We start from the raw sequence: 12,269 nt of genomic DNA on the forward strand, positions 1-12,269 counted from the left end.
AGGAACGTCAGCTGGAGGATGATCCTAGGGAGGAGACTATTGGTATGGGTACTAATGGTAATGGCCGGAGATAGCGCCAATAATTGAGATCAAGCAGATGTCCTTCTGGTATAAGTTTCTCCTTCAGGTTGATTGCTTGAAGATTCGTGCTATCGTGAATTCCAACACCTTGGGCATGATAGAGTACGTACCCCGTTGCGACTATCGACACCAAGCCGTCGGGTCGAGTTATATGGTACCGGAGAGAACATGCAAGCATCGAGATCTACTGGCTGTCTAAGAGGCCGGTGAGGAAAGTGGGGCATAAAAGCAGCATGATCCAACTCCTAGTGGGGCCTCCGTCGTTTCACGCGACCTCTCTCCGTATAAGCTCTTCGACCTGCAACGTCCGTCTCGTGCAACGGACGATATTGAAGATAGCTCCTTTGTGCACTGCCAGTCTGAGTGAAGCCAGATATGCCGGGGCATTGGGGTTGACTGAGTCTCGACCTTTTCCTCTCGAGACTCCCATCCTGAAGAAGTATTCGTCGACCAACAACAATGCCCACCAAGAAATCCAAAGCCAATGCCACCAAGGGCAAAGTCTCTACGCCCTCTACCTCAACGCAGGCGACGAAATCTACACCTCCAGCTCCGACTAAATCCTCTTCATCCTGGCCACCCCTTCCTTCTCTCTCGACGCTAGATGATTTCGGGGTCCAAAACGCGCGTGCCAAGGCCCTCATTATGTCGACACTGGTTCCTGGAAGTGAACCGTGGAAGATCGCGGAACGGCTTGAACTTGCGTCTGACATCTGGAAAGCTCTGGAAAACAAGTACGTTCCAATGAATGGCAGCAAAAGAGCTGGGCTTAGCAAGACGAACAATGAGACTGGAGAAGAAGGGAACGATCTGTCTTCGTCGGATTTCATCGGCGACTGGGTGGAAGGGAAGCCCATGGACAAGTATCTGGAGATGTACAAAACAAAAAAAAAGGTCAAGGACCGAGATGAAAATAGTCGGGTCGGTTTGGCCGCAAGCACCCCTCGTGAAGACAATTTACATCGGGCTTCTCCTGTCCCAGAACGAGTCCGCTGCGGAGACAAGCATGAAAATCAGAAAGCTGCCCGACCAGGAGCAACTCCCAAATCTTCTGCGCTATGGAGAGCCACTCCTGTCAATCATGGTTCCTACCTCAGCGAAGGTCAAGCATGGGCTTTTGCTTCATACGACGTGGAACGGAAGAAGCAGATTCAAGTGGCTGCAACCAAGGCGATGATGCGGAAGCTTCCGACTCGCGATCTTCGTTTTCTCTGGGCTATTCTTTACGGCGGTGAAAATGCGCCATGGCCAGGTTCGTGGTCTGTCGTTATTCCCAAAATCACCACCGGATCACCATCCTTCAGAGTGTGAAAGCAACTAAATCTTTAGGAATGATTCATATTCGAGACGAGCGGGCCCTCTCACAAGCTCACTGGATGCTCCACTGCAGTGTCCACCAATCTCTACGATGCATTTCATCAGTGCTGCAATGTTCCCACTCAATCCACCTGCTCCACGACCGGCCATGATGTCCTACTACATCACGAGAACACTGCTCCAACATCGCCCAGACACACCCACAACAGAAATACCACCAAGGCGATCAGACTCGGGCTCGGCTCACTAACCGGGACCGCAGCATCATCCTTCTTGCGGATATATGTGGCATTTGGAGCGATTCGGACCATATCTCTCGTCGCATGTCCTGTCTGCGCAAGTTGTCTGAGTTGATCGCCAAATGTGGCCAGGATGTTGGTACTTCGCCCACTGGGGTAGAAGACAACTTCAAATCCGCCTCCTTGGGGGATAATAAACGTACTGGTCTGGTCGTCGTATGCGTAACTGTATGCGTCTGGACATACTTTCTTCGCTTGCGTGGAGTACATACTCGGCGAGCACGTGGATGGACTAGCGTGGTTACCGGTACAGCAATACTTGGCTTTGTTCCACTTCGCGCAGGCGCTGAGGCAAGGGTTGAAGATGGGCCGTTGAATGTTGTCGTCCGGATACGGATACACGCCATCTCCAGGCTTCTCGGGCGGATCGAGCTGCAAGGGCCAGGGACACCAGTTCTGAACAAAGGAAGATGTCACGGTTTGATCCAAGGGCAGAGGGAATGTGGAGTTCGTTCCAAAATCAGGGTTGGAGCTGTCGCCTACAGGTGCGAGGAGGGAAGAAGTGCCAATGCACACGGGGTTTGTAAGATTCGGCGGGATGCCCTCGAGAGTGGAATTCCCGCTTTGCGGCAGCAAGGAGATGATGCCAACGGGGATATTGTAACCATCCACTAGGGAAAGGTCGTAGAAGGCTTGATATGTATCTGACGACATGGTGAATTCCGCCAGTGTCGCTGGTGCTTGCCCCTGGGTTACAATGCAATCAGCAACCTACAACGGTACTTTGATACTTCCATTGGACCTTTCCCTTACCGCACTCTGACACTCAGGACACATGTCACAATCCCCCGTCGCGCATGCCGCACCGCCCTGCTCACTTGTCGGAAAACTACAATTCGTCCGCGCCCAGACCCGTCCTGCCCAGTCGCCGCTGACGGTCTGGGAATTCGACTCTCCCGGTGTCAGCATGAAGCCTGATTTGGCCAGGCCTGTCCCGCTCTGAGTTAGAATCGCCGGCCAGATAGCTTCATTGCAGGCGTTTGTCACCCGCAGGGGCAGCGTGATGTCGCGCGGGTGGATATAAAGGCTTGTCGAGGCATAGCTGAGGGGAGGGTTGACGATATATAGGGCCAAAAGGGAGAGGAGAGATTGGCCGTGGCTTGATGTTGAAAACCCAGGTTTGTGGCGCATCGACTGATTGTGAACGTTCTGCCTCTCGGTCTCCTCCTTCCGAGCTTGTTCAGCCATTTCAGAGCACTTTTTGAAGTATTGTCGGCGTGGCTGGTTTGACCTCTAGGTCGTCCAGTTTCCCATGCCCGTGGGAATGAATTCGTACAAGTTAAATGGTAATGAGCTCCCTCTTAAAGGCAAGCAAGCCGGTCTTCGAGAGTCTGGGTCAGTTGAGTCTATTCCGCATCCCAGAGGAGTCGAGTCTTTGAGCCGTTCTCATGCGATTGATACCGATGTATCTAGCCGTGAATCTCTCAATTAGTGCTGTCGTCCTGTCTATGAATATATGTGCTTCCAATCAAAGAGTGTGGGGGAGGGGGAATGCTGGAGATGTCAAAGATAAGCTGTGACCCAAATGATATATCAACGATACCGGCAACGTTGCTTCCCAACCCCAGATACCGTAAATCCCAGAGCCAACGCCACAGCTGTCCGTGTGGGATTGAAGTTTGAGAGGTCAATGATTGGTATGCGAATCCAAGATCCCATCATTTGCTTGGATGTACTTCAACTCGAGTAAAGCTCAAACGCAGAGTCCAAGCGTCATATCAGAGTGCTGAACGCACGGCATCGTAGGAAAGAAGCGCACTTAGCCAGCAATCGCCGGCAATCGACGCCAATGGCCAGCTTTTTGCAAGGTCATTCCCAGATATTGTCGACACCTGGACCTTGCCGCGTACCTTGCAACCCCCGACGTCATTTCAATGGATGGGGGGGTAGTGATGTCAATGGCAAGAAATTTTATCAGGCATTTGCCCGAATAATGGACGCACAGCTCAACTTCTCACGTGTCTCTCTGTGGCTTGCTAAGGATTGGCAATCACAAAGAATTTGTATCTCCGTCCATCGCATATTCCTTGAACTTGTGGTCTTCGCGTTGTTTGGCTTTAAGAATAGGTAAACCTATTCTAGTGGTACAAATGCGACGGTTACCTATGAATGACTGTTAGGATGGGCTGCGCACTCTTGTTCGTCCCACATACCACTGCGCCATAGAGGCCGAGGGTGACGAAGTCCTCATGACGTTGCACCATGGGTTACGCATATTTTCCGAAACCACACCAAGATCGCTGCCCCCGCATCTGGTATGGATGACCTGGAAATATTGCAGGACGAAGGTAATCATTGGGTGACCAGCCGTACAGTGGTGTCCTCCGTAGGAAGAGTCATCATCCAAATCCCCCGCAGCATAAAGAACAATTCCAGAGCTTACGCCACCCACGATCTCAGCTCTCCAGGCTTCGGCCCATGATCACAGGCTAATCTCCAGAATGACCCCACTTGTCAGTCGGGAGCTGCTAGACGGCTCGAAATTTGTGTCAAAAGCAGCTATTATTGATGTCCCTCGTTGGCTGATCGTCATAAACGTCTTCTGCACGGCTCATGGATGAGTTGAAATCCATCTACTCTGGACAAGAGGATTGCTAAACACAAGTACGAGGCACTTTGGGAACGTGATCGTTCACTATGCAGTACAATACACCTTCCTCCCACCAGAGGCCGCGTTCGCTGGTGGATACGGAAAACATTAAGGCGACTGCCACAAGAATGTTTATCACCCGGGTCCCAAGCCGGATTTCTTCAATGGCCGAATATTCCATATCTGGACCGAATAAGGCTAATTCGTCAAAAGTTCGACTGGACTCTTTTTCCGAGCCGTCGGTCAGTCAATCACCGCTTCTGTTTTCTCTCTTTTGTGTGGATCCTGTTGAGATTTCCTGTCGCCGGTTCTCTCCACGTCTTGTTGAGCCTCGTCGCATAGTGTGTGTCTGACCTGGCAGAGTCTTTCAAGTCTGCCAGCCCCTCCACCTGCCGCCGGTCTGGCCAGCGTGCTGCGCCGTACTTTGTAGCGAACGAGGATGGAAATCTGGAAAAGAAGCGAGGTCATATCCCAACTTGTCGGTGAACCGGTGCAGTCCACGGCGTCGAATTATGATTCCTGAATCTTGACTTCTCCAAATTCCATTTCCATTTTTCAAACTGGAGCACCCGCTAATTGACCGGAACCATGACTGAGCCATTTTTGAGCTGTGGCTGCGTAATCCTGCGATCGGCTTGGAGAGCCCTGGGTGGTATTGCCGTTGTTATCTGGACAAAGGAAAGTTTGGACGTGAGCAACAAAGCCTTGAGTCTTGTGCAATGGACAGCGAGGAAGGGCCTTTTCCAGTTCTGCCAAAACCAAGAGGCGTTTTCACAAGAATGCAATTCCACCTTGAGGGTACCGCTTAAAGAACCACTTCTCCTAAACGACTTCTCGCTTTCGATTTTGCGGCAAAGCAGGGACGAGCGCAAGTCAAAAACCTAAACCAGCAAAACCACCTTCGCTCCTTACTGTTTTATGTGTCATTCGTTATTGCAGGACCCCTCACCTTGTTCGCCTTGATTAACCTTCGGAAGATTTTTCATCGCGGAAGAGTTATCGTGCATAGCAACAGTATCACAGAGCAGCCTCCAACCCGGAGGGCCAAAGTTGAAATGTTTTGGAGGAACGTCGGTCAAGCTGAAACTCGAGTAAACCGTCACGGCACAGATGATCCCAACAAGCAACGCTGTATCACTCTCAAGCACGATTGCGACCTGCACTCCTCAGAAACCCTTCCAATTACGGATACTCCAGTGGCAAATTCTTCTTCAGCAACCATGGGAAGCCAATATGACGGGGTGCCGAGATAGCGGGATCCACGTCCTCGTCAAGACGGCCTAAGTACATTTCGGTTCCAAGTAATGTCCGCAGATAACAAAGACACGATAGAGTTTATAGGTACCATGGATTCTAGGGCAGTGGAATCGCATATCAGCTGCAATGAAGTGAGGTAGGCCATTACATTCCTCTCGCTTCTATTTCGCTCCTAGTCAGCAATATGAACTTTCCTTTGTTGGCCAATCTGTTCTTCCATCTACAGAAATCCTCCGACTACCAATTTTGGTTCTGGACGGTAGTGAACGGTTCAAAGAAGCGGAACTTTCCGTGGTCAACAATAAAAAGACCGATACTGATTGTGTCTTCGGCCTTGAGACAGCAAGTCTTCTCGGGCTGATGACGATGCATTCACGGTCCCAAGCAATACATAACTTCCTTCAAGACTTGAAGCAGAATCTTCAAGAGGCAATGGTCGAAGAGGGATTTGTGTCGACAACACGGACTGGAGGAGGTGTCATGTGAGAACAGCAACGTGACTGGATTTTACCAAAGGTCCATGCAGCACGTTACCTTGGTGGCTTTGGAAAATGTCACGGGGCGTATATGAAATTGAAGACATGAGAAAGGTGATTTGAAGCCGCGATCGAGAATTTCTTCATAGAAGCTGGAGAGGGGAGGGAGAAACTGCGAGATACCAAAACTAGACACGTCGACAGTACCTAGCAGTGGAATGTGATGAAGATCTTCAATTATATTGAACAAGCTACATTGAGAGTACGACTGGAAACTGTTAGACGGGACATTTAGCAACAGGAGGCAACATCGTTGCCCTGGCCTTTTCCTAACCTTTTTTGGGGTTTGTTCACTTTTTGATTCTGCAGTGTCTGTTTGTGAGCCACAAGGAATGATCCTTGGTAGGGAGGTTGGATTTAAGTCATGGCTCGAACCAGAGCCTCCTCTTGCCCCTGGTACGGGCGCCGAGGCCTGCGTACTAAAATGATTTCCGTTTCCATTCTCAGAGCAATGGTTGCAGTGTGTGCAAAGCCATACTTCGCCAGTTTCGTGGTCCCGCGCTTTCTACTCGACTTCTTTGGCAACCCCGGCCTGGCCATCAGCGGCGCAACCCTTCAGGACGCGTTCAGCATCATTAAGATGCCATCCGTGATGAGCGCGTGGGGCGCGGCTGCAGATTGAGAGACGAAAAATGCGGTGTTAACTGTTGGGAGTTTGATGCGAGAGGTTTATTGGGTGTCTGGCACATTAAGATATCTATCTGCAACATTAAACATAGGGGTAGGCAGTCAAATGTCTTGTACGGCACAGACCATAAACTGGCAAACATAGGGATTTGATTGCCTTCAAGTCAACAGCCTGATGAAAGAGTAGAGACTGAATTTCAAGGGCAGCTTGTCACCCAAAGGCAGTTACGAATGGCATCTTTGTGAACGCCGACCTCATGAGGAATTTTCTATTATGCTCAAATAGTGTTGAAGACCCAATATCTTAGTGTGAAAACGTACATACGTGCTTGTTTCAGAGCACTAGAACTATCCTGCATTGGCCTCCGACTTTGTATTTCGATGGCGTGAATGCTGCTCCTACGAGGGATTTGTCTTTCGTGAATACAAGTTGGCTCTAAACAGTAGAACACATCTTACCTCTAGCAGCAAGGTATCAGGGGAATCGTAAGACAACTGGGCACAGAGACAAGGTCCCCTGGAGACTCGCTAAGACCTTTCGAAACGATATCAGCTATCAAGCCAGCCTGTCGAATTCCCATCGATGCCCCGATGCGGCGCAATTGGTGTGCGGCGAAGGAACGCACACTGCGAGCATTCAGCTCTTCCAGGGACACAACATATAATGGCCGGATCAGAGAAAGGATACCTACGAAGAATGTTTAGCGGTGTACTGGCACGTGAGCGGACTGGGGGGAACTTACGTGGAGTGCCTATGAAACTAGAAGTGGAGATACAGATGTCGGCGGACGACTGGCGAATAATGGAGAGGGCGATGGATTTCTGTGCATTTTCTGGCACACTCGAACGGACCTCATTTTGAACGATGATTTGGTTGACCAGTATCCGTAGTATGCGCCAGTTATTCCAAGCATCTGCAATCCAAGGGGTAGGATACACATGACTTTTCCCGTCGAAGCAGGTGTCGACACCAGCTCCCGGAGCGTCGATAGTAGTGTATCTCCAATTCGGTGGCACACCTGCTCTCCAGACCTCGAGGTCGCCGTCGATTTCGAGCGCTGTCTTGCGGATGACCTGTGGGTCGGTGACCTCCCCGTTTTTGAAGGCGGCTCGGAGGTTGACCATTCGGAAAGAAATCTCACAAATGGAACCTGGGCTGGCAACACGGCGATGTTGCCACTGTTGCCTGATGGCGCTGGTTTGGAAATCATAAGTCGTTTGCACCAGGGCCGGAGGGACGGCATTGTGCTGCTGCATGCAGACTAAGAGCTACAACATGTTTAGGCCGGGTCATGCCTTAGAACATCGATAGTAGGACTTACTATTTGAGAACGGATCTGGATGTAGAGCTGTCCTCCACGCTCCCGGGTGAACTGCTCCCGACCTCGGAGCTGTAGCAAGGCCGTGGCTCCTTTGACATGGGCTGCCCAATAGGGATACCGATCCCAATGTTCGAAGTTGACGGCCTGTATGCCGGTGAGGATCGGTTCCCTTCATACCAGATCAAGACGCTTGGGGTTACCTCAAATAGTCCGAGGAGGATGACTGCCATAAACGTCGTATCCGCACTTGCTTGGACAGGATCTTTCAACGCCTGCTTCAGGGCGGCCAGGGCCTCGCAATACTGTACTTTGGATTTGGACGCGACATGGGGAGCATGAGAGACGTTTGATATTCCCGCCATGCCAACTGCTTCGATGGCTGCTCGTAGAACATGACTGGGTCCATCTTCAAAGTACGACTGGGTCAGCCAGTCATGGTAGTCGTTCGCAAAAGGGGCTTCGTTGAAGGTGTATTTGGTGAAGAAGAAGTTAGCCCCGAGTTCATTGATAGGCTGAGAAAGGGGGTAGGATATGCTGACAGGGTATAGAGATGATGTAAGCAACTTGGGTTCGGAAGTCGGTGCGCCGCTTGTCGGAGATCTAACAGAAATGACGCGAGTTTTTGGTATCAAGACCGATTTTGACGGCTCGATTGGGCGAGCTTTCCGGATAATTCGTTCAGACTCGTCCCGAAACAGGACTTCATCGAGATTTCGGTAGCCTGGACATTGCTTGTCTGATTTCTCGCATTTCAAGCATCCCGGTTTCCGCTGGTCGCACTGACAACGGCGATTGGTGAGTTGGAGGGGCTTGCAACAGAAGGAGGGTTATTTTAAGGGCGGCGCATATTGCAACATGCCTTGATCTTTCGCTGACGACAGCGTTGGCAGCCTTTGCTCACCACGCCATAGTACACCATGATGGAGTCGATGGGGCTTTACCGTAAGTCGCGGAAAGCTGAAGACTTGCTCAAATTTCAAAAAGGATCGCCTGCAGAGAAGGGTGGGGTTGAGATGAGAGCGGCCCCCCGTTCCTTTGCCGTCAGCAACGAAGCCAGATGCCATCCATGGCGGACATACGGAGAGAAGTCTGTTGCTCTCGTTGTCGACGGCAATGTCGCCGTTTGATGGCCACGGTTGAAGTACCAGTAGATACCAGCGCCCCTTATACTCATAAGTGCCGGGTTCGCACTCGTCCCCTGTAGCGGGCATAGCGCGCGGTCTTGACAAAACGCTTTGATTGGCCGGCTTCTCCTCTTCGCATGCTCCAACACGAGATAAATATCTCTGCATTTCTGCCGAACCCACCTCTACCCTTTCTTCCAAAAGTATCAGATTGAGAGGCAGAAATGTGCAATTGGCAGATTTCTTGTTCGCTTTCGACGAGCCTTGGTTCTTGAAACCCAAGCTCGAAATACTTCCCAATCCGGCGACTACTAAACTCTCCTCACCCTGCAACTCGAGGAACGAGAGAATAGTTGCTCACTATGTCCCAGCCTGGTTCATCCCCCGTTCCCTTTCCAACGGAAAAGACGTTCAGTTCCTATAACCAGGAACAAGGCAAAGCTTATGCTCAGATCCGTCGCGACTACCATCCTAGCCTGTATCAAACCATCGTCAACCACCACGCCTCCACTGGCGGTCAGTTCGACACCCTTCTCGATGTCGGCTGCGGCCCTGGCACCGCCGCCAACGGGCTCGCTCCACACTTCGCCCACGCCATCGGCCTCGACCCTTCTGAAGGCATGATCACTACCGCTCGCTCCCTCGGCGGTGTCACGTCCACGTCCGAACCGGTCCGCTTCGAGGTCTCGACGGCCGAAGAACTCGGAAAGGACCTCTCACCGCCCGTCCAGGATTCCAGCGTCGACCTCGTCACCGCCTCAAACGCCGCGCACTGGTTCGACATGTCGCGTTTCTGGCCACATGCCGCCCGCGTCCTCAAGCCGGGTGGTAGCGTCGCATTGTGGACCAGTGGCGGGATCCGCGCCCACCCATCCATGCCCAATGCAGCCGCCATCCAAGCCGCCGTGGACCAGCACGAGGAGCGCCATTTGAAACCCTACTATGTGCCTGGCAATCTGCTTGCTCGAAACCGCTATGTCGATCTCCCGCTCCCTTGGACCCTGGGGCAGCCCGTCTCGGAATTCGACAAGAGCACCTTCTTCCGGAAAGATTGGGATGTCGACGAGGAGTTCTTCGTGGGGCTACCGGAGGTGGATTTGGATACGTTCGAGAAGATGATGGCGACCGGAAGTGCCCTGACTCGATGGCAACAAGCCCACCCAGACGTCGCCGGTACCGAGCGTGACGTACTGAGGATGCTTCGCAGAGAGATCGAACGGCTACTGCATGAGGCGGGTGTGGAGAAGGGGAAGGAGAGGGTAAGGGGAGTTGTGCCAGGGACGTTGTTAATAGTGAAAAAGAAGATATAACCCGTATGCACAGAATCTCTTGGTCTTCCTCGCAGCTTCGATCGATGGTAGTGCAACTGGGATGAATGCCGAATAGAAGGGATTATCATCGCGGAGCGGAGAAACTCGCAACGCCACATGCAAGATTGTAAAGCCCACCCAAGAACCATTCCGTAGCAACGCAGCTGTAGATAATTACCCCCAGCTATTTTGCCAAAGATTGCCCTACTCACCACTCACCAGAATGCCGTCAAAAAATCAGTGAAAGGTCATGTAAGATGGCTGGCACTGATGGAAGGAATTTCCACAAGTCTTTGCCGGTATCTTTGTGTTCCTTATCTTGGATTGTCCCCTAAACATAAAAATGAATTCTTCTCTGAAAAGTGGCTTGAGTGTGCATAGGTTCGAATCCTCCGTAACTGGGAGACAAATATCCAGCAAAACGTCGACAGGCTGACGTCTTGACAATCTGTCAAGGCCGTTCTCGTTGATGCAAAGATCCTCCACGTCCTTGGTTCTTTACATCTTTGAATCAACTTCGCTCGTATTTCATTCCAGTCGTCTTGAAGACCACAAGATACACTTCAACAACAGCACAGTGGGTGACAGTACCCATCTAGATATCTGGCGCGGTTATTATGGTAATCCTTTCGAGTTCTTCCGACCATTTCAGAGGCCCACGTTTGTACACTGCCAGTGCCGTGCCCATGGCTTCATCTGCAGTGTTGTGACAGTCGTTCTTACAACCACTGCCGCTGGTTCAAGATACGCAATGCTTTGCATGTATATTGGAGGTCTTTACAACGCCGTGGCACTAATACTTAACTAGGCTTCGGAAGAAGTGTCGCTTCCTGATTGCTATTGAAGGTGCTCGGGTGGCCGAGGCAGGAAGAACCTGAATATGTGTCTTGTAACTTAGAATATGGCGAGAATTTGCGGGTTGGCTAGTGATTCTCTCGAGATTACATGGACATACATGCCCCTGGTCAAGTCAATACTTTGCTTTCAATTTTAGGTTCGATCAATGATTTTGGCATTTGGCTGAGACCGTATGGTGCGTCTCTGAGTTTTCAAGACACCATGAAGCCCATGGTGCAACTGTCTATATTCAGGTTTGGAAAAGGAAATAGACACTGTCGGGTTAACATTCTTGAGAATTTGTTGAACAATGGGCAGTGCCCCTTTACTTGGAAAAGGGTTATTCCCCCTATGCAGGATAGAGGGGAGAAATAGGAGAAGAAAAGGGGTCAACCAAGCATGTGTATATACTGGCAGCCTGGCAGGGCCGGTTGCCAAAGGGACAGAGCATTCAATACATCTCAATGTGCACCCCCAGTTTGAGAGAATTTTACTAGAATGGTACAAATCATTCCCTGGACTTAGTCCTGAGCACCAGGTCGTGTTATGATGCACCCCACCCAGGTCGACTCCTTGATGTTACCGTCTCGGTCATAGGTGTTTTCAAACTCCAATGATGCCCCTCTTGGGCGTACTGAAGCTGGCGTCAACTTTTGTCGAATGTCGACCTTAACGGGAATACGCGGACTGATGAAATTTTTCCTCATTTGACAGGTGTGCTTGTTAAAATCCACAATTCCGTAGGCATATGCCCTAGACATTGCAGACTTGTACCCCGGGTGTATCTCGGGTGAGTACCAGATCAAGTGACAATCAGATCTTGTTTTGTCGTCAGCTTACAGGCTCTGGGGATATTGTCAGTATAAAAAGTGGAATTATGAAAGCAGGATCTCATTGTCAGCTTGCCAATATTAACGAGTTCATCAAGATCAATCTGGTTGAGTCGTATAGATATCTGCCAGCTTATCA

At 50.8% G+C, this 12,269-nt stretch overlaps 4 protein-coding genes across 4 annotated transcripts; 2 read left to right on the forward strand and 2 right to left on the reverse strand.

Annotated features, from left to right (window-relative positions):
* Positions 1-540: 540 nt before the first annotated feature.
* On the forward strand, positions 541-1,392 carry Z518_01981 (uncharacterized protein; the record flags this gene model as incomplete). The annotated part of the gene is made up of 1 exon (XM_013419010.1): positions 541-1,392. The coding sequence occupies one exon, from the start codon at positions 541-543 to the stop codon at positions 1,390-1,392; it is 852 nt and encodes a 283-aa protein (XP_013274464.1).
* A 170-nt stretch (positions 1,393-1,562) lies between these two features.
* On the reverse strand, positions 1,563-2,885 carry Z518_01982 (uncharacterized protein; the record flags this gene model as incomplete). The annotated part of the gene is made up of 2 exons (XM_013419011.1): positions 1,563-2,384; positions 2,451-2,885. 2 exons carry the CDS (start codon positions 2,883-2,885, stop codon positions 1,563-1,565), a joined length of 1,257 nt encoding a protein of 418 aa, XP_013274465.1.
* Positions 2,886-7,256: 4,371 nt separating this feature from the next.
* Positions 7,257-8,948, reverse strand: Z518_01983 (uncharacterized protein; the record flags this gene model as incomplete). Its single annotated transcript, XM_013419012.1, has 4 exons — positions 7,257-7,976; positions 8,030-8,173; positions 8,230-8,808; positions 8,931-8,948. The coding sequence occupies 4 exons, from the start codon at positions 8,946-8,948 to the stop codon at positions 7,257-7,259; spliced, it is 1,461 nt and encodes a 486-aa protein (XP_013274466.1).
* A 567-nt stretch (positions 8,949-9,515) lies between these two features.
* Positions 9,516-10,463, forward strand: Z518_01984 (uncharacterized protein; the record flags this gene model as incomplete). Its single annotated transcript, XM_013419013.1, has 1 exon — positions 9,516-10,463. One exon carries the CDS (start codon positions 9,516-9,518, stop codon positions 10,461-10,463), a length of 948 nt encoding a protein of 315 aa, XP_013274467.1.
* Positions 10,464-12,269: the final 1,806 nt, after the last annotated feature.

This window comes from Rhinocladiella mackenziei (genome assembly GCF_000835555.1).
Source record: "Rhinocladiella mackenziei CBS 650.93 unplaced genomic scaffold supercont1.2, whole genome shotgun sequence".
Classification (NCBI taxonomy): domain Eukaryota; kingdom Fungi; phylum Ascomycota; class Eurotiomycetes; order Chaetothyriales; family Herpotrichiellaceae; genus Rhinocladiella; species Rhinocladiella mackenziei.